The 21,944-nt window shown below is 21.4% G+C and overlaps 1 protein-coding gene and 1 long non-coding RNA gene across 3 annotated transcripts; one reads left to right on the top strand and one right to left on the bottom strand.

Moving 5' to 3' along the window:
• The first annotated feature begins 6,138 nt into the window (after nucleotides 1-6,138).
• Nucleotides 6,139-7,898, top strand: LOC102656390. Of its 2 annotated transcripts, XR_003306436.1 has the most exons (4): nucleotides 6,145-6,811; nucleotides 6,894-7,370; nucleotides 7,436-7,527; nucleotides 7,610-7,898. It is a non-coding gene; the product is annotated as an uncharacterized LOC102656390 (long non-coding RNA). The 2 variants fall into 2 exon arrangements; XR_412500.3 differs by having other exon boundaries at nucleotides 6,139-7,370.
• Nucleotides 7,899-9,285: 1,387 nt separating this feature from the next.
• LOC102654906 lies at nucleotides 9,286-15,472 on the bottom strand. Its single transcript, XM_026445992.1, has 5 exons — nucleotides 15,388-15,472; nucleotides 14,671-14,762; nucleotides 14,541-14,609; nucleotides 9,439-9,525; nucleotides 9,286-9,384 (listed from the first exon to the last, which is right to left on the bottom strand). Exons 1-5 carry the CDS (start codon nucleotides 15,470-15,472, stop codon nucleotides 9,286-9,288), a joined length of 432 nt encoding a protein of 143 aa, XP_026301777.1.
• Between the last annotated feature and the right edge of the window lie 6,472 nt (nucleotides 15,473-21,944).

Here is a 21,944-nt window from a genome sequence, read left to right as displayed (position 1 = left end):
ATAATAACAATGCATGGTATGTATTTTTTTTTAATAATTAAAACTACGTTTTCATTTATTTGCCATTGTGATATCGTTCTCTGCTTCAGACTAAATTGATATGATTATATTTAACCGACCAACAGGTATTTATTACATCTAAATACGTATTTATGTTATAATTTAAGTAAATTATAATTAAGTAATTAAGTATATTGTATTTAAACATCGCTACAAAACGTTGTACGCAGAACATACAGATAATAGAACATCTATATATTAAGGTATTCGGATAATAGTATAGATACAGGAATTTATACAAATATTATACAAAAAAATTATTTTGCCAAATTTTGTTCTCTATATATAGAATATAGAAACTAAAGAGAAGATACCTTTTCCGCAATCATTTTAAATAATCTTAATGTAATTCGATAAGTTGTATTTTTTAAATTATTCTCAAAAAATTTTGATATTGTACAATTGAATTTTGTCTATTTATATAAATATGATATTATCTTTTATCATATTGTATACATATTTTTCTACAATATTTAATATAAAACATATTATATTACATATAAATTGTAAAGTTCATATTTTTAAATATAATTAATAAATTTATAAATACAATTAAATAAATAATTAGATGAATAATTATTGCAGCATAAGCAATCAAATTTTAATTTAACTTAATTAGAATTAATTCATAAGACTATAAAACAAAAATTTTTATTTCATTATCTTATTTTAATTCTTAGATTTTTCATTGAACTTGAGTTGAATAAATTAAATTAAAGTAGACTATCAAAATATCAAGACATATATTTAACTATGCTTAAAGATTGAAAAATTCAATATTTTATTTATAATTTATTAAATTATGAAAAAAAATATTATAATCGCATATAGATATTATAGATGATTTCTTCGGATCGGTAAAAATCCGAAGAAATAATTACAAAAATTACAAATTGATTTTATATGTAATTTTTAATATAAATTTTTTGTTTTTCTTTATTACAAGAAACAAAAAATAAAAAATAGGAACCATGAGTTGTTAATGTATCGTTTTTTTAAAAAAAAAAAATATTTATGTTTTAATAATACACTTGTTTATAGAATTTTTTTATGAGATACATATTTACAGAATAGACTTTTTTAATGTTACAGATTTACAAGATGATTCTTTTTTATTAAATGTATATTTATAGAATGAATGAATTTTCTTAATTTTAATTTTAAAATTTGCTCTATTGATAAAAGAAAACTTCCAGAATTCATATATATATCGTAATAAAAGAACTATTATATGCAAGATTTTTAGTACCAGATCAATGCAATTTTTAACAACCAAATTATTTATATCAAATTTATTTCGTAAAAAAAAAAAGATATCGCCATTTTATATTGATTGTGCTTACATTTTAAAAAAATTTATATATTACTGTTTCATTAAAATCTATGATAAAAATTCATGTATATATTCTATTTTTTGTTATAAAATTTATTATTTAGAAATTTTGCATTAGATATTATAATGAAATTGTACAATCTTGCATGCAGCAATCTCTTATTATAATATGAACATAGAAATTTTTTTTTCAATAGAATATAGCACTTAATTATAAATAGTATTAATAAACAGATTATAAATAAAATGAATTTAAATAAACACGAAATTTAAAAAACAGTACATTTGTGACCCAATTTTTTTTAATCTCTTCATGATGCATATAATTATATTGTGTGTGTGTGTGTGTGTGTGTGTGTGTGTGTGTGTTTTGGGTTGGCAACTAAGTAATTGCGGATTTCAGTTGAAGTTGATGACGACCTAATCAAAACAATAATTTCGGATCGTCACAGTACAACTCGTGAGATTGCAGAGAAGCTTCATGTATCACATACATGCATTGAAAACCACTTAAAACTTGGCTATGTTCAAAAACTCGATACATGGATTCCTCACGAACTGAAAGAAAAGCATTTAACGCAACGCATTAACAGCTGCGATTTGCTAAAGAAACGTAATGAAAATGATCCATTTTTAAAACGACTAATAACTGGCGATGAAAAATGAGTTGTTACAACAATATCAAGCGGAAAAGATTGTGGAGCAGGCCAAACAACATCAAAAGCTGGTTTCATCAAAAGAAGGTTCAGTTTAGTGGGATTACAAAGGAATTGTCTATTTTGAACTCTTACCACCCAACCGAACGATCAATTCTGTTGTTTATTGAACAACTAACCAAATTAAACAATGCAGTTGAAGAAAAGCGGCCCGAATTGACAAATCGAAAAGGTGTTGTATCCATCATGACAATGCAAGGCCATACACATCTTTGGTCACTCGGCAAAAATTATTGGAGCTTGGTTGGGATGTTTTGCCACATCCACCATATAGTCCTGACCTTGCACCATCTGATTCCTTTTTGTTTCGATCTTTACAAAAACTCTTGAATGATAAAAATTCAATAATGATGATGATATCAAATCGTACCTGATTCAGTTTTTTGCTAATAAAAACCAGAAGTTTTATGAACGTGGGATTATGATGCTGCCTAAAAGATGGCAAAAGGTCAGTGATCAAAATGGGCAACACATTACAGAATAAAGTTATTTAGTTCCATGAAAAAAATTGTCTTTGATTTTCTAAAGAAAATCCGCAATTACTTAGTTGCCAACCCCAATATATATAATAGGATAAAAAAATACTTTGATTTGAAAATTGTGCTCCAATTCACTTTAATCATTCTTTTTAATAATTCCATTGAAAATGCAAAAATTATATCGCAAAACCAATGATCAACCAACAATTAAAAATAATGACAAATAATTTTCATATTCTTTATATGCAGAATCAATAATATATAAAAAAATATATAGGATAATCTTCGTTAAAGAAAATCAAAATAAATTTTAACATAATTGCTACATTAATGTAAATAATAAATTTAATATAATTAATATATTAATATAGATCTTAATCTCGTTTCCAATGGAATTATCTTAGTAGCAAATATTCAATTCTCGAAGCAAATATGCGATTATTTCTAATTATAAAATCCAGCATTACATATATATTCTGTATAAAAAATATAAAAAAATATAATTTAATTCGCGATAGAAGTTAATATAGTAGTTATTATAAAAATAATTTTTATAGAAGAACCTATATTAAATATCTTATAATTTTTTATTTGATACTTTATTTAACGCTAACAAGTTTAACGTTATTAAAATATTAGATATGCGTTTTAAAGTGTACATATATAATAATGAAAATTATACTAATTAAGTTTAATAAAATTTAATATATATATATGTAGATATACTTGATTATTACCTGAAAATTTAAAAATCTCAAAATGAATAAAAGATTAACCCTTTTAAAAGATAAAAAAGAAAAAAAAGATTAATATAATAAAATAATAAAAAGATTAATATAATGATAATAATATTATCATTTTTATTAAATCAAGAAAATAGTAATATTAATAGAGAAAAAAGATAATTTTAGATAATTTTACAACATGTTTTTGTACAACAAAAAAAAGATTCATTAAATTAATGAAATTTTTCTTTCGAAAAACAGACATAAGATTTTTTTGATTTATTATAAATAAACACGAAATATATATTTCTTAAATAAATTTGGAGAAAAAATATCATATACTATACTAAATTCTGTGCTGTACACAAACAAATAATAATAACGCTAATAATATTTTAAGTAGTAAAGAATGTTTCAAAATTCATGCAAGAATTTGAATTTTATGCGGTAAAACGTTGCCAACGAAAAAAAAAAAGACAGCGAGACCGCTGACAGGATTATTAAAAATGAAGAGTTATACGAAAAAACAACGCGTTTTCTTTGTTGAAAATATTTTAAAAATAATAAAGATTTGACAGCTATAGTATCATTTCGAATAAAATCATCTTCGATCGATGATGATAAAATTGTCGAATTTGGAATTCAAAAAATCCACGAGTAATTGTAATTGTAAAGACATAAATGCATCCAAAACGTATCATTATTGGATTTTAGGCTAAAGGTATCATCGGACCATACTTCTTCGAAAATGCGGCTGGTCAGGCAATAATGGCAATAAGTTAATAATGCTCATCGCGACATGTTAATCCAGTTTTTTGTGCCTAAAAGATACGGATATGAATGACATATAGTTTCAACAAGACGGTGTCACATGCCATACAGCCTGAAAAACAATTCAATTACTGCACTGAATCATTTTCTGAGCGTGTAATTTCTCATTTTGGTAATCAGAATTGGCCGTCCAGATCGTGCGATTTAATGCCGTTGAACTTTTTTTAGGATTTTTTGAAGTTTAAAGTTTATGCCGATAAGTTCATGATCATCCATATCTTGAAGGAAAAAATTCAACGTAGTATCAATGAAATTCAGTCACATTTATATAAAAGGATCATGAAAAATTTCAACAAAAGAGTGCATATGTGCCAAAATCGTGGAGGCCATTTATCCGATATATTAGTCCATATATAATCGTATACTGTATACTTCATGAATCAATAAAAAATTTACAATTTTTAATTGTAAACCTGCATTTTCAATGAAAATTACTTCTTGCATGAATTTGGAACATCTTTCATATACGCGTATATTTAAAACAATATTAATATAAATTTGATTCATTAATATTTACAATTTTCTATATTTATTATATATATTATATTATTCGTAAAAATATTTTTCGAATATAATCATATATTTTCAAAAATCATTATTTGGATGTGATTGAAGTCAGATTAACTTATAAAGTTTCATTTATCATTTCTGTTTAAAATAGATTCTATAATTTTGTAATATAATTTCTAATTTTTCCTAATTATAAATTTTTCTTATTAGAATATTAGATTATTGATGCTATTGAAATAAAAATATAATTTAATATAAAAAATTTATAATATAAAATTATATTTTTATCTCAAAAATCAATTCCAAACTTTTTAAATTATTTTATATTAAAGATAGTACATATATATAAATATATTTTGCTAAAAAAGAATCTTTTTACTTTTTAATAAAGTCATAAATGATAATAAATATAGTTGTAAATGAATTGATTTAATGAATTCCAGTATTAAAATCATTGTATTCAAATTGTATTCATTTCTACATTTCTACATATATTATAAAAAAATAGAAAACATTATTTTAGAAAATTTAAATATCATAACATAGCAAAATTAAAATTTATTGAAAATTGTATTGAAAAAAGAAGCATCAGGCAATATTTTATGTTAATGATAAGAAATTAATTTATTAATTTATTAATTTAAGAAAATAAGAAATCAATCATTATAATAATTTCTGATATTTAATTTATAAAATTCTATATGTTACTTTCTCTCAAAAGTCACATTTCAAATTAAGTCAATAACATATCTGATGTTGTTTATAAGATTGATAAAATAAAGATATCTATAATAAAAATATTTGATATTATTTATAATATTGACAGAAAATGAGAAAACTACTTTTTTCAGAATATATCATTATTAATATAACATTCTCAAAAAAAAATTATTTAAAAAATTTAAGATGAATTCTTTGTCATTAGAAATATTAAATCTTTATTGATGGCATTGAAAATCTAATCTTTTTTCTAATAAAAAAATTTATAATCAAAAAAAGCTAGAAATTATATTGCAGAATTTAGAAAAATACATACAATTCTCTTAAACCAAGAAATGATTAAAAACAACTTAATCACTAGTATTAGTAATTACTAATTTAAATAACTTAATTACTAGTATTTGTAGCTTCTTAATAACAAGCAATCAAAAATAAAAGAAAATAATTATATATTAAATATTAAATGTAAGAATATTAAAATTACACATTAATCATAGTCTAAATAGTATAAATTTAAGAACACATTCTCTTTTTTTTTTATTTAAAAAAAATTTTGTTTCTTATTTTTGTTTTATTTATATCACATTATGAAATATACAAAAATTTTTCAATTTGTTTCATTTTTGTAAAAATATTAAAAATAAATAAGTTTATAATTATATACTGTTATAGAATTTAAAGTTCATTAAAATTTTATTTGTGGTTTTATTATTCAATGTTGCCAGCAATATCACTACTTTATAGTTGGTACCTATTTGTTTTTCTTCAAATGTTTATACTCATAGTTCTGTTTTGTAAACGATACGTATAGTCGTGTATAGATACGTATAATCAAATATATTCATTCAACTGAACCCATTTTTATTTATTGTTTTCACTGCCCAGTCAACAGATTATAGGTCCAGATTACGAAATAAACAATAAACAATTAATAACAATAAATAAAGTATAATTAAATTGAAAAAGCACGTGGGTTAATTATCCGGTCTTGAGCAAACGTGAAATAACTCTAATCGTGATGAAAAATGAAATTTTTCGTATTAATAAGCTGAAAGAATTGGAAAATTGGATCTCATAGAAATTTCAAGTGCGCGTTACTTTGAAATTTTACGGTGCATGGGAAATAGATAGAGATGAATCAGTTCTTCTTGTACGAGGATGATACGATAAATAGAGCATGCGCTGCCTAGATAAAACTCGATAGTACAACTCCACGCATAATCGCTACATCAGCGAACGAAAAACCATTTTTGCATATTATCATTAACTGTGAATCGGTTAAGGATATGTGGAAAAAGCTGAAGTCTGTTTACAACAAAAATTTGATACTAATGCATACTGTTGTAGCAATGGTACAATTACCAGAAAGAACTAGGTGATGATGTATTATTCACATCATAAAGCTCGAGAATCTTGCACATCAGCTGTAAACTCTGAGTGAGAAAACAATTCCAAAACAAATGATTATCATATACTAAATACTCGTAATATTACCTCCATTATTCAAATATTTTATTAGTGCGTGGGAATCAACTCAACTCAAAGAAAAAACTCTCACAAATTTTATTTCAAGACTCACCATTGAGGAAACAAGAATAAGAACCAAAGAAAGGACAGAAAACATTGCCTTTACTGCTAATAAACACCAATGTAAAAAAAATTTCAAAAAAGGCAACATTAGATCAGGAGTATCTCATTATTGCTATAAACTAGAACATTGGATCAAGGAATGCAGAAACTGAAAAGCAGCAACATCAAACGAAAAATACACAGGAAAGAAAGGAAAGGCACTTGTTGAAGCTATGTCTGCAAAATATAATTTAGAAACATCCAGTGATGCACGGCATATGGATTCGGGTGCGATTGAGCACATGTCAAATCGTCGCGAATGGTTCTCTTCATATAAAAAATTCAACAGTAAAAAATATTAAGATAGGCGAAAATATATTCAAGCAATTGGATCAGATATCGACATTCTTGCTTTTAATAGAAAAGAGTAAGTGCAAAAGTATCTCAGTAATGTTTTTCACATACCAGAACTGAGTTTCAATTTTTTTTCAGTGGATGCAACTCTTGACTACAACAATACTCTGATGACAAAAAATATACATTCATGAAGAATGAAAATATTGTTGCAGTGGGGAAATGGAAAGGTAAGTTATTCGTAGTGAAATTTAAAGTCATTACAAATGAGCATTAGGCAAATATGGCAATACGCAATTTTTTTTCTTCTAGCACAAACGAATGGTTCATCAAAATTTGGATCAGATGAAAAAAATTCTAAGATTCGAAAACATTATTTTTAAGGATCAGAAGTTTTGCTGTGATGATTGCATTCTAGCGAAAATACACAGATTATTATTCAAAAAATGATCAGATTATCATTCAAAAAATCTGAACGCATTGGAAAACTCATCCATGCAGATCTTTCAATGTAAGAAAATTTGCTTGGAGAAACTCGATATTTCTTAATAATGAAAGATGATTGTAATCACTGGAAAAGTTATAATTTAAGCTATATTTACATTATAGCTAAATTTATATTTTATTAAAAATAAATCAGAAACATCACGATGTCTAGAGGATTTCTTAAGAAGACTGTAAGCATTTAGAAAAAGAATCAAGATTTTCAGATAATAACAGCCTTGAGTTCCAAAAGAAATTGAAGAACACGTCGATATGGTATTCGCATTGATTGCAATGGTCTTTATTTTGATTAATAAAGTTTTGTTTGAGCTGAGATATGTGCATTTGAATTTATAACTGCATAATAAAAACTGCAAAAATTTCTTTTCAACCTAATAATATACATGCGAAGCAATTCAGTTTGTTCTTCTAAAAAAATATTATTAAACATAATTAGTAAGAAACACATTCAATATGCTCAATTTGCCTATCAATAATAAATAAATATTTATATAGTAATAAAAATAATTTAATTTAATATTTATTAATATAATGTGAATTAAAGAGTTTAAATTCTAATAAAAAAATTAATTATTTATAGAAAAAAATTTGTAACATATGTATTAAGCATGATATATCAGAAATAAATCATTTCACTCAATTTCCATTTTGTTTTTTTAAATATAAATTTATATTATTTAAAACTTAACTTAATGAATGATCATTTTTATATGTAAACTTTTATATTTTTTTTTTCTTTCTTGTTTTTCATCAGAATTCTACAAAATATAATTAATATAATATAATGCATAATTGTATAAATTGTGATTTAATAATTAAATGATAATATTTGTTAACATTATAATTAAACATATAAGTTTAATTATATTTATATATTTAATTATTATATATACTTATTAATTACAAACTAATAAATAATTTATATATACTATGTATTGTAAAAGGCAGAAAATGTGTAAGTATATTAAAGAGATAAATATAAGAAATAAAATTTTAAATTTTGCATTTTAAAACTATCATAATTCAAAATTTAAGAATTTTTGATTTACATATTTATACATTCTGAATACTACATTATGAATAGTACAATTGATATCAAATATGTTAGTAATAGTATTCAATTTGATACAAGATGAGGATACTAAAAATAATTATTTGTAAATTATTATTCCACCAAATATAATACACTGATATATGCTATTAGTGGTAGTTAATGAATGTAATTAATTAATTATAAGAATACATGTGAATCGATTATATGTTTGTATTTTTAATAAATGAGTCTTATAAATATTTTATATATTTATATCAATTTTTTTATTTATTTTGTCTAGTGAAATCTCAATATTTTTTTTTTTTAAGAAAATCGTACAATAAATATATGAAAGCAAATATCAAATTGATTTTTTTTCTCCAATAATCTCTTTTTTCTTTATAAATTATAATAATTTGCTATGAGTAGTATAATAATTTAACAGTAAAAATCAATTATCTTTAAAGGTACTGCTTAAAGGCTTCATCATACTTGGTGACGAACTAATTTGTACCAATACAACCAAAAAAGTCATTATACCACCAAAAATCTGGAAGAAAAATTAAATTTTTAAGTGAATAGTCAATACACTCATTTAACTCACCATTGTTGATAACTTATTGTTAAGAATATAACCACCAGCAATAAATTTTAAAGGATGAAGAAAAATTTGTAATAAAAATTGTTGCACCTGAAATTATTCTTATTATTATTTTTGTTAACTTATTATTAACAATTATTATTTTCTAAACATTTTTATGATAATTTCAATCGTAAATGAGGATCATATATTTGATATGTTTCTCAAAATGAAAACGAGAAAAAAAAATTTATATAACATATTTTATATTTTAAACAAATAAAAAAACATTAAAATAATAATAATAATAAATTATTTTATTTTTTAAATAAATAATAATAATAAATTTAAAAAATATCAAAAAATAAAACAAATATTCTAAATAAGATGAGAATAGAAAAAAATTTGTTTGAATATATAATTATTATAGCAAATAAATATATAAACTTGAGGTTTTCGAATACTGTTTGAATATTATAAATGATACTTTTTGACAGATCAAGGATTAAAAATCAAGGAGAAAATACATATATATATATATATATATATATATATATATATATATATATATATACATAGACTTAAAGCTTGTTACTTAATGAATTAGTTAATAATAAGCATTTTAAGTTTTTTTTTGTTTGGATAAAATGAAAAGATAAAGTTAAAAATATTCAATTAAATGTGTAATTTATTATATCTTAATACTATTTTTCAAATAAACAATTTATATTCTTTCAAATATGCCTTTCAATCAGTAGAATTTTAATGTAATATGGAATGTGTCATATATAATCTATTATTTAAGAAAAATTTACTGCAAAGGAATTGTATAGAAAATTGTATATTCAGTTCAATATTTTATATAAATTTTTTTTAGATGAATTGTTGTATAACATTTTCTTTAAATCTATAAGTGAATTATTATATTCATTTAATTTGTCTATTTATTAAAATTCACAGAAGCAATAAAATTATGTATTTTAAATTAATATATATTGTTATGTATTTTAAAATATATAAATAAATTAAAATTGAAATTAAAATTGAATATGTTTTTCTATAACTATTTACTCGTTTTAATAAATTATTTTATATAAAATTTGCTTTAATACAATCTTGTTTTTTTTAATTACACTAACATGTACAAAAAATTTATTAATTATACTTGATCAATCATAGATTAAAATATATAAATAAAGTAACCGAAGAATAAAAGTAAAACACAATAATTGATTTAATTTTATTTCGTTAATAAATCCTAATGTTTTATATTAGATATAAGAGAGGTCCTAATAAAATAAGCTTATTGCATAAAATAGTAATTTACATTCTTCTGAATTTCAGAGTTTCACACATAAATCAAACGTTTCAGTGATCAACTATTTGAAAATTCACATTTTTTTATAATACCAATAGATATGGTTTGTATTGCTCATTGAATTTCTTTAAAACATTTTAAACATGTAAGTTTTTAAAACAAAATTATCTCAAAATTAAGAATTACAAAATGAAATATTAATTAATCTTTAGAAGGAGATACTGTCAAATTAAATTTTAAGCAAATTAAATTTTTTAATTAAAAATAAAAGAAAGTTGCAAGATGCAATATATGTACTATAGTATCGTATTCTAAAAATATATCGAACATGTAATTATATTTAAATTATATAAATTGCTGAAATAGAGAACTAAATATATGAACAGTGAACAATATTTGAACAATATATTATAATATCGAATGACATCTTATAATGATTATATTGTTATTGTTGTAAATCAATAATTTTCAAGATATTTATAAAAAATTATTATTATTATTATTAAAGGCTAAATTGAACGATTTTGAATATACAAATTATACAAATATGTTGCTTAATGTTATTATTCGAAAGATCATCTAATGCCATAGGATTGTATAATCGTTTATATTATGATCTTTAAATGAATGAATAATAGTTAACTTTAATTATTTATGGCTGATTAATGATATATTTAAATTAATAATATGTTTATATATATAATATGTTAAATATATAATATGTTTAAATTAATAATTCTAATAATTAATGATTCTAACTGTACTAATATAAATTGTATCTTTATTGAATTTTTTGTATTCTACTTTTATTGTAACTGATTTGATCTAAAAAACTATGACCTTAGTTTTTCTTCCAATCATTACTTTTCGCGAAAATAAAGAAAGGAGCAATCATATATTGAAAAACAGTTTCAAAAATGAGATCGTATCGCAACGTATGAAAGTTAGAATCTTTGCGTTTACTTCCACAGTAATACGTCGCATCCCCTAAGTGTGACTTGTGAAGTGGCCATTGCTACTATATCTATTTAAATTAAGGATTTGGAAAACGTTAGGGAATTATATCCGCTCATAAATTATTGTTAAACTGAATTGAAAATACTCAAACAGTTGAATAAAATTTCGCCTGTTTGATCGCTCATAAGTTTTGGGTTTGTTCTTAATATATTGAATTTTAGTTATGCGTCCGTTTTAATGTACGTATCTATTACAACATATGCATCATATATGTGATCGCCATTTATTTATTGTTTCTAATAAATATATTATTATACATTCACAATATTATCATATTATTAAATACACAAACGATAAATATATTCTAATAATTGACATCCAAAATATATGACAAGCGAATTAATATCATCATAATTTGTTAATATTTTTATTTATTTCTTATCTAGTATCTATAGATAAGTTTGCACATTTTACGAATTTTTCAAATTTGCGAAATGTGAAAATAAAATATACATCATCTTTAAGAAACTAAAATTATAATGATCGAAATATAATAATAATGATTTAAAACTATACTACATAATTATATATTATACATTATATAACCATTTATTTAAGTTTTCGCCAATATGATGTATAGAAATAAGTAAATGATAAATAAATGAAGATTGTATACGCACATATTATCATAGATGTATACATTTAAGATGTGCAAAAACATAAAAACATCCATTAACTGGAGATTTCTATATCTGAGATAATTTCAAATATTTTTTTTTTTTTGCAAAATTTGTCATTAACAACATGTATGTATGTTCCTTTCGTTAGTTCATTTTACCAAAGTGCTGTCATTGAACAGGATAAAAATATATATATTGCGTTGATTGTTTTTGACATAACATTAAGATTAATTTTAATTTATAGTTTTATAAAGTTTTACAAATCAAATATGGCAAAAAAAAGTAGAAAATTTCTACTTTTCATATATTCAATTTTTGTTATGTGAAATAATATAGAGCATATAATAAATCATTAACAAATTATTACATTGTATAAATTTTGATTAAAGTAATTAACTTCAAGTTAAAAATTTATTGATAATTTATAATAATTTAAATTAAAATAAATAAATGTTTAAAAAATTTTTTAAAAAATAAATATTTTGAAATGTTATATCCTTTATAAAATTGAAATGTTAAATGTTTCTTAATAAATTTATAGAATATTTGTTAACTATTGAAACGTGATCGATCAGTTATTTAATTAGGTGTCTATCTATGTATGCGTATTTTATTTAATCTATAAATGTTTAAAAAAAGGATTTAAAATCATAATGCATAAGGATTTTAATGGTGGTATGGTTACACATTACATTAAAATAATTATTTTTTATAAATTTGAAAATGAATTTTATCCAATTAATATATATATATATATTATTCGAACCATTGTGCGCCAGCATTTTCACGAGGACCTATACAACGAAACTGCTCTCTAACGCGACAATTGGTCCTTTTAACCTCCTTTTTGTATTTTCACGAAAAATAATGATTAAAGGAAAAGTCTCGCTACAGTTTTCTAGATGAAATCAATTAGAATATAGATAGGATAGAATTCAGCAACGATACATTTACATTAAAATACAATTGACACATAAAACAGTTAAAATAAATAACCATTTCATAATATAAATTGTTAATTGCAGATGGTCCTTTGAATAATCAGTTCAGGCATCAAATTTATACAATATTCAAAGTCGTTACATTTTAACATATACTATATATATTAAATTATAATATAATTAATAGGAAATAATATATATATATATTAAATTATAATATAATCAATAGAAAAATATATCTCGGAAACTAATAAATAATCAATTAAAATTTTTTAGAATATTTGGAATTTTATCTTAATTTAATTCATCTTTTAAAATTTAAATTCAATATATGTAATAATGAAATCATATAAATTATATTAGATCATAATCATACAACTTGAATAAACAAAATTATAATAATCACATTTATAATATAGCAATATTAATATTGTTCTTATCTTCAATCTATTTTACAGTTTTAATAACATTATTTATTGCAATTTTTCTTAAAGATTATTCTATATTCATTTCCGTATAATTCGCGAAATATCTCTTTATGAATAAATACTAAGAGTGATAACATTAGTTCCGATTATATATTTTATGTGTTTATATATATAATTGAAAAAGAATAATTACAAGCATTTCATCGTGGACGTATATGTAAAGGCAAAATTCTATACTCTTTTTTATTCCGTAATTTTATTTCATGAGAAAAAGATACAAATAAATATTGTTTAAATGAATTAAATTTAAATAAGTACAAGTTTAACATTTTTTTTTAACACGAGATCAATGAAATGTTTGAAATCTATAGTTTCTTTGAAATTATTATTCTTCGTGACGAATATATTACAATGCAATACAAAAATAATCTAAAAATCACTCTTAAGTTCGATATTATGGTCATTTTTTTAATAGATTTCTACCGATCCAAAAATATATAAAATTATCTTTTAAAGTCAATGTCAATTCAATAATTTTCTATGAGTAAAATTCAATGACATAATATTTTCTACTTTGTATGAGTAAAATTCAATGACATAATATTTAAAATTTTTTTAAAATAACTAAAAAATTAAAACCTCATTGATTATGTATAAACAAATGATGATTATTGAAATATATTATTTCAAAATCATGAAAATTAATAAGAAGAGAAATATAGTAAGTATATATAAATATAGTAAAGAGATAATCTTTGACAAAAGTAAATTTTAATTAAATTGTTATATTAATAGATCTTACCTCATTTCTAATGGAATTATCTAAGTAGTAAATATCTATTTCTCGAAGCAAATGTGTTGTTACTTCTATCTATAAAATTTATCCATTATATTTTAATTCATACTTTATAATAAAAAAAATATAATCTTACCTCATAGCAGAATTTAGTGCAATGATTATTTACAAAAATAATTTTTGTAGAATATATAAGAACCCATATTAAAGATCCTATAATTTCTTGGTCTGATAATATTTTTGATAAGTTTAATGACATTAAAGAAAAATATATGTTATAAAGTGTACATAATACTACTGAAAATTCTCCTATTAAGTCTAATAAAATTTGGTAAGAATATGCGTGATTAAGTATGCGTGAAAGTTTGAAAATCTCAAAATGAATATACCTTTAATAGATAAGAAAGAGAAAAAAATAGATTAATAACAACAAAATAATAATAATTTCATTTTTGATTTATGTTCAATTCAAATATAATATTATCATTAATAAGGAGAAAAGGTAATTCTGAATTAATAACTTAAATAAAACAAAAAAAAAAATATTAAAAAATTTCTTTTTTAGAAAATAAACATTTCATTGAAAAGAAAATTGATTATGGTATCTAATTTGCTTGGTATACATGTTTATAACTAATTTATAATTGTTTATAAATACAAACAGTCAAAGTATTAATTATATGAAGCTATCTATTATCTCAAACTACCGTCTTTCTCCTATATTAAATAATATTACAAAATTAGAAAATTGCACGTTAATTATTGAAAAATTACCAAACTTACCTTGTAATTTGAAGAAGATGTTCAACAAAATATTTTCTTTGAAAGTAATCCATTACAATTATAAATTTACATGCAATATGTGATTGCATTTTATATTTTACATTAATATCTTTTATATTTGATAACTGATGTATCTCTTCTATAATTTTATTCATTTTATGTAATTTGTCCTGTAATATACTTAAAAAAGATTCAAATAATATGATTTTGAAAGAAATATATGTTATAAGTAAAATTATAAATTTATCTATATGTTTATAATTTTCATAATAAATAGAACAAAGATTAAAAGAATCTTATATATTTCTTTAATATGATATGTAAGAAAAATAAAATATAATAAAGAGATGAAATTTTTTTTTCATAAATCTAAAAAAAAAACTCATAAAATTATATTTTAGTTCATGTAAAAATATAAATTCAATGTGTAACTTTAATATTTTTATAATTAATTTATTTAATTTTTATTTTGATAATTTTAATTTTATTTTTGATTATTTATGATCAAGTGATAGCAAACTTGTTCAATAATTCAATAATTTGTGTTCAATCTAAATTATTAATTCGTTTTCGGTTTGATCACGTCCTTTTTAATTCATTAATAGATTTTATATCAACGATAAATACGATAAAATTTAATGCAATAAATTAATGTATTTTTTACAATTATTTTAATCTTATAATCTTAATTTAAAAATTTTTCTTTCATAATTGCCGTCTCTATATAGTGACAATTATAAATAATACAAATCTTTGTTGACTTGTATTAATTCGACGAGCATTTTATTGAAAAATGTATCACATTAAAATTTTATATAATTTAATTTTAAATAATTTTTCAATAAATATATATAATATATTAATATCGATGTAAAAATTAAAAAAAAATTTTTAATATATTATTATATAATAATATATATATCTGTCTAGTTTTGAATATATCCAAAATAATTTATATTCATATAAATTATTTTCAAAAATCGTTATTTGAGTATTTTTGATTGAATTGAAGAGTTATTCACAAAGATTTTTCTGTAATTTTTGTTCAAATAAATTCTGTAACTTTTTATTATTATTAATTTTACAATATAAACTTTTTTGTTAAAATAAAATAGATAAAATACGTTATCGATATGATTGGGATCAAAATTTAATTTAGCTAATTAGTTAAAATATTATTTTTAGTATTAAAATAATTAAAATTGAAATTTATAGAGATGAAATCTAAATTTTTATTGATATTAAATGGATAGAAATATTACCCACTAAAAATTAGTCCTTTTTGTCAATTTTTATCAACTTTTATTAATTTCTTTTATTAATTTATCAACTTTAATTAATAGAATAAACAGTATAATTATTGATTTAATATGAAATGTAAAACAATATTTTATTCTGAAAATTTTGAATATCAAATATTTTTAAAAAATAATATTATAAACACATTATATCAAAGAAAAATTAAAAATATATAAAGAAAAAAATATATTCGAAAAAAATAAGCATCAAAAAATATTTTATAGTTATGAAAAGAAATTTAAATAGATCTAAGTTGCAATTATTATTAGCATAATCTAAAAAAATAAAAAACAATCATAAGATCATGTTATAAAAATTATTAATATTTAATTTTCCAAATAATTTTCCTGCAAATTCTATCAATGTTCATCAAAAAAGTTTAAGAAATTTGAAATTAATTTATTATTATGCACTAACCTTTTAGATTATTTTAGATTGAAAACCTAATGTATTCTGGAAAGAAAATTTGTAATTAAGAGAAGTTAGAAAAAATATATTTTAAAAGTTAAAAAATATATAGAATTCACTTGAATAAAGATAATTTAAGAAAATCAATAAATAATTTAATTACTAGTATTTGTAATTCTTTAATCACAAATAATCAAATAAAAAAAGAAAGGTTAAATGGTAAATATAAGAATATTAAATACATTGAGGTGACATTGCAAATTATAATGCAATTTTTTTTTTCAAATTTATAAACGAAATTTTTATCTCTATTTTTTTCCGTTCTATTTCTTTAAAACATATTTTAAAAATAGATAAGAATTTTTTAATCTTTGTTTCATTTTTGTATATAAAAATATAAATGAGTTTCATATACAGATTCACAATATTGAACAAGATGTATAAAAAAAGTGTAAAAGTGTGATTTTACTTCTGTAAATCTGAAGATCTATAAAAATGCATGCAAAAATAATTTTGACTTCAAATTGGAAATCAAATTTTTTTTTATTATATAACATTTATCATAGAAATAAAAAATTTCAAAAGAATTATGGATTTCAATACAATTGTTTTTTCTAAAAAAAATTTTTATTTCGAATTCATTTAATTTATAATTTGTTATATTATTCATTCAACTGTAAAAAAAAAAGTAGCATGTAGCATCTAGATCTGTTATTATATTATATATTATATTATATATTATATTGTAAGATATCAAATAAAATAATCAATAAAATATCCAAAAGTTCTATATGATAATATATCAACCGGTATATATCATACCGATATTTCTTCTTCTGTCCGCTCATAATGAAATAAAAATGCGTCGAAAAAAAAAATTAGACATTCAAAAAGAAACATAGTCATGATTATGAGTTGATATTCATATTATATTATGAAATATTTCCAAGAAATTTATTTCATTAGACTGTAAATTTTATTATTTTATTTCCGTACTTGATAATTTTTTTTATTTATATTTTTGACAATTCCTTGCAATAACTTTTTTTTTTGTTACTTTTTCTTTAAATAACAATGAACTCGCATTTTTAAAAATTTCTATACATGTTGAAATACATATATGCATCAATTTAAACAAAAAGTTTAAGTTAACGACTTACACAAAGCTGAAGTTCAATATCCTTATTGAGTTTATATATATATAAAGATGCAACTCATATATATAACTATATATAATGCGACTCATATCTTATATAAATTGAATATTAGTGAGCACAATACTTGTTGTTTCGATTCTATTTTATCCTTTTCTTTTTTGAATTGGCGCATGACATGATATAGTAAAATAGACCATCAAGGAGTCGACTCATATAACATAGTTTATTCCTATTTCTTTCATTAAATATATTTTTTGTTATTTTTTATTTTAATCAAACCATTTCACAATCTATTTCTTAATTAATTTTTCATTTTTTGTGTTTTAACTTGAATCTAATTAAATTACAAAGAGTACATATATATATAGCAATTTATTTCAATATGTATAAAGACTTTTAAAAACACGAGTTTTATGTTATTTAAAGCCAAATTTGGGATATCTACATGTCACAATAAATATAATTTTTCTTATACCACAGAATAATAAAAATATTAAATAAAATGAATTCAAAAACTAATAGAAATTTAATTTTTCTTTTTTAAGAGAATGATTAAATTATAATATGATTCCTTCGATACTTTTTATTCTTGCTGTGAATAGAATATGAAATAAAAATGTTTGATTTTTTGAATTTTAAGGTCAAATAATTTTTTAATGATACGAGATGGTAATCATTAGATTCAAAGATATAGAAATATATTATTTCTCCTAACATTTCCTTTTTATAAATAAAAGAAAAAAATAGAAATAAACTTAATATTAATATTAATTTATAATATTTATATTAGTAAAATTGTTTATGAAAATCCATATTTTTAAATATATAAATTAATCTGGCATTAATTATTAATAATATTAATATTAAAAATTTAGAAGCACATCAATAGTTAAATATTTTTAAAAGAAAAAGATAATCTTAAGTCTAGAAATATAATATTTATTTTTTTATTCAATTAATTTTATGTTCATGAGCATTTCTTTACTTATATAATTTACCTTATAAATATGGTAAAAGTAAGAGTCCCCAAATACATAGTTGTTATTGGTATATATAAGAGAATACTTAAATCGTATTCTTTTTCATTGAAAGTAATGTAATTATGTAGCGAAATAATGATTATTATTATTACGCTGGTTATAATTAATGTTTTTAGAACTTCGAAATAAGTCTTTCGATAATTTTTCTTAACTCCAAATGATTCTAAGCTATTATCTATTTGTTCACATCTTCTAATAATTTTTCTTGAACACTATAATGAAAAAAAAAATGTAAGAAATATAATAAAATAATATTAGAGAAATTATTTATTAGCAATAACTGTTTGCGAGATTTAAAATATATTTATTCGAAAAAATTTTTCATACAAAAACTTTTTCTCATTATTATTGATTATCTTTTACCAACTCTAAGCAAAAAGATTAAAATGATGTTGTCTAATGAGCACATTGCTATTTTTAAACAGAATTTTCAATTGTACATTTTTGAAAAATCTCAGCTTCATTGGAGTGCAATATGATTTTAAGTCTAAGAATGATATATTCCACATACGATTGATTCAATGGCAATCAATTTTATATGTTCAGGGATAAAAATTTATAAATATATGCTGATTACCAGTTTAGTTCAATTTTCTAAGAATTTTCCTTTAACTTGGAAATAAATTAAAGTAATGACAGAGATTTTATTGGTTATTATCATGTTATCATGTTATTGAAAAACTGCGATCTTCCAAATTGAACTGTGGAAGAGATTTCTGAGGACACGAATCCGCAACAAAAAATAAGAAGAAATTTAACATTTTGTAGCAAGCACATTCTCTGAATATCTGGATACAATTAATAGTCAGCTTTCTTTATAATTCATGCTTTGATCATCATCTATCATGATATTGCGAGAGATTTAAGTTTCGTATAATCTCACACATTGCATTTGTAATTTAATTCTTGTTGAGACAATACATCACTGATTACAAGTGTCAGAATTCAAACATGCATCGAGCTTCTACCCAGCATCAATATTATGGCATCATACAGGTGCGAACAAAAAAAATTTGTAATACAAATTGTTAAATTTGTAAAATTTTTAAATTTGTACATTTTGTTATACAAAAACTTATCTAAAACTGAATGATTTTGAATATTACATAAATATGATGCCTGAATTGATAGCATTACTCGAAGAACCATCTACCATCGAATTGTATCATTTATATTATGAGTTTTAAGTGAATAAAATGATGGTTTATTTTAATTATTTGCGGTTAATTAATGTAATGATTGTAATTCTAATTTAACTGTAATGATTCTAACTCTAATTTGATGTGAACTGTATCGTTACTGAATTCTATTTGATTTAAATTCTATTTTATTTTAATTGATTTGATTTAAAAGACTGTTGCAAGTTTTGGTTTTTTCTTCAATTATTATTTTCCATAAAAATGCAAATAAAAAGGAGATTAGAAGAATCAAGTCGCGTTTTCAAAAGATGAGTTTTTATAAGGTTGCATTGCGTGGAAGTTAAAACCTTTATACTCACTTATAGTGATAATGTCACAAGACACTGTATAAACGTGAGTTATGAAGTAGCTATTGCTGCTATATTTCTATTTAAATTGAGAATTTAGAAAGGAACTATTTTTCGCTTATAAATTACTGTTAGACTGAATTGAAGATAATCGAGCAGTTAAAAATAAAATCCAGATTGTCTGATTGCTTCACAGATCTTGGTTTTGTTTCTAATATGCTACTCATCATAAAATTGTTAGTTCAATACTGTAATACTAACATCAATTTTATTTCATATATATATTATATATATATTTCATATATAATATAATACATCATATAATTTTAATATAAATTTAACCAATAATATTCACGAACAATGTCTAAAGTAACCGCGACTTTAATCTTTGCAACATTAATTGCATGAACAAGAGTACACAAAGTTCTAATCCTGAAAAAAAAATTTAGTTGAAATACTCAGTACATCTCGAAATAATATATTAACTATATAACGTCCGTCGTGTTATTTATTATGTGTTTTTTGAGAAATGAGTTTCACAATAATTTCTTTTTTTTATTTGAATTTCGTAGATATCTCCTCTATTTCTTAAAATTTGATAAAATTTGTTTGTCCAAATTATTATTTCTTATTAGCTGTATGATATCTAACGTATATCGGATTCTTTCGATTACATCACTGGTGAAAGCATCCAATCGAATTGAATTTTCTATTACATTAAATCAGATATTGTCTATACACAAAATGCCTCTTCCAATGAATATATCTATTTTTTTTACATTTGAATTAAGAATCGGTTAACTAATAATAACTAATACATAACTAATGTATAGCAGTATTTTTTTATTTTAATTTTTCTTTTGCTAATGAAAGATGCTAATAAAAGATTCAGCAAATTTATAGTAATTTTATCTAAAGTCCGATACGAGATGCTGGCGCTAAATTTATTATATCCGAGTGAAATATTAATAAACATTAATTTCCTTTGATAATGGAATTAACTGAACTTCCGATACCCGAAATTTTCCATTTCATTCGCCCACTTTATTTTCAATTTGTTATATAATTAATATGATATTATTAGATAATAAAATTATATTAAGAATTTCAGTCTAATAAAACTTGGCATTTCTATTTGTTTTCTTAATTATTAACAATATGATATTCGTTCGATAAAGAATGGATTGCAACATTTGTATGCGGAATGAGGCTGATGATGGGATATTCTTTACCAAAC

This window comes from Apis mellifera, unplaced genomic scaffold (assembly GCF_003254395.2).
Source record: "Apis mellifera strain DH4 unplaced genomic scaffold, Amel_HAv3.1 GroupUN_226, whole genome shotgun sequence".
NCBI lineage: Eukaryota > Metazoa > Arthropoda > Insecta > Hymenoptera > Apidae > Apis > Apis mellifera.
The sequence above is the reverse complement of the archived record's forward strand: the minus strand, read 5'-3'. Positions and strand labels throughout refer to the sequence as shown.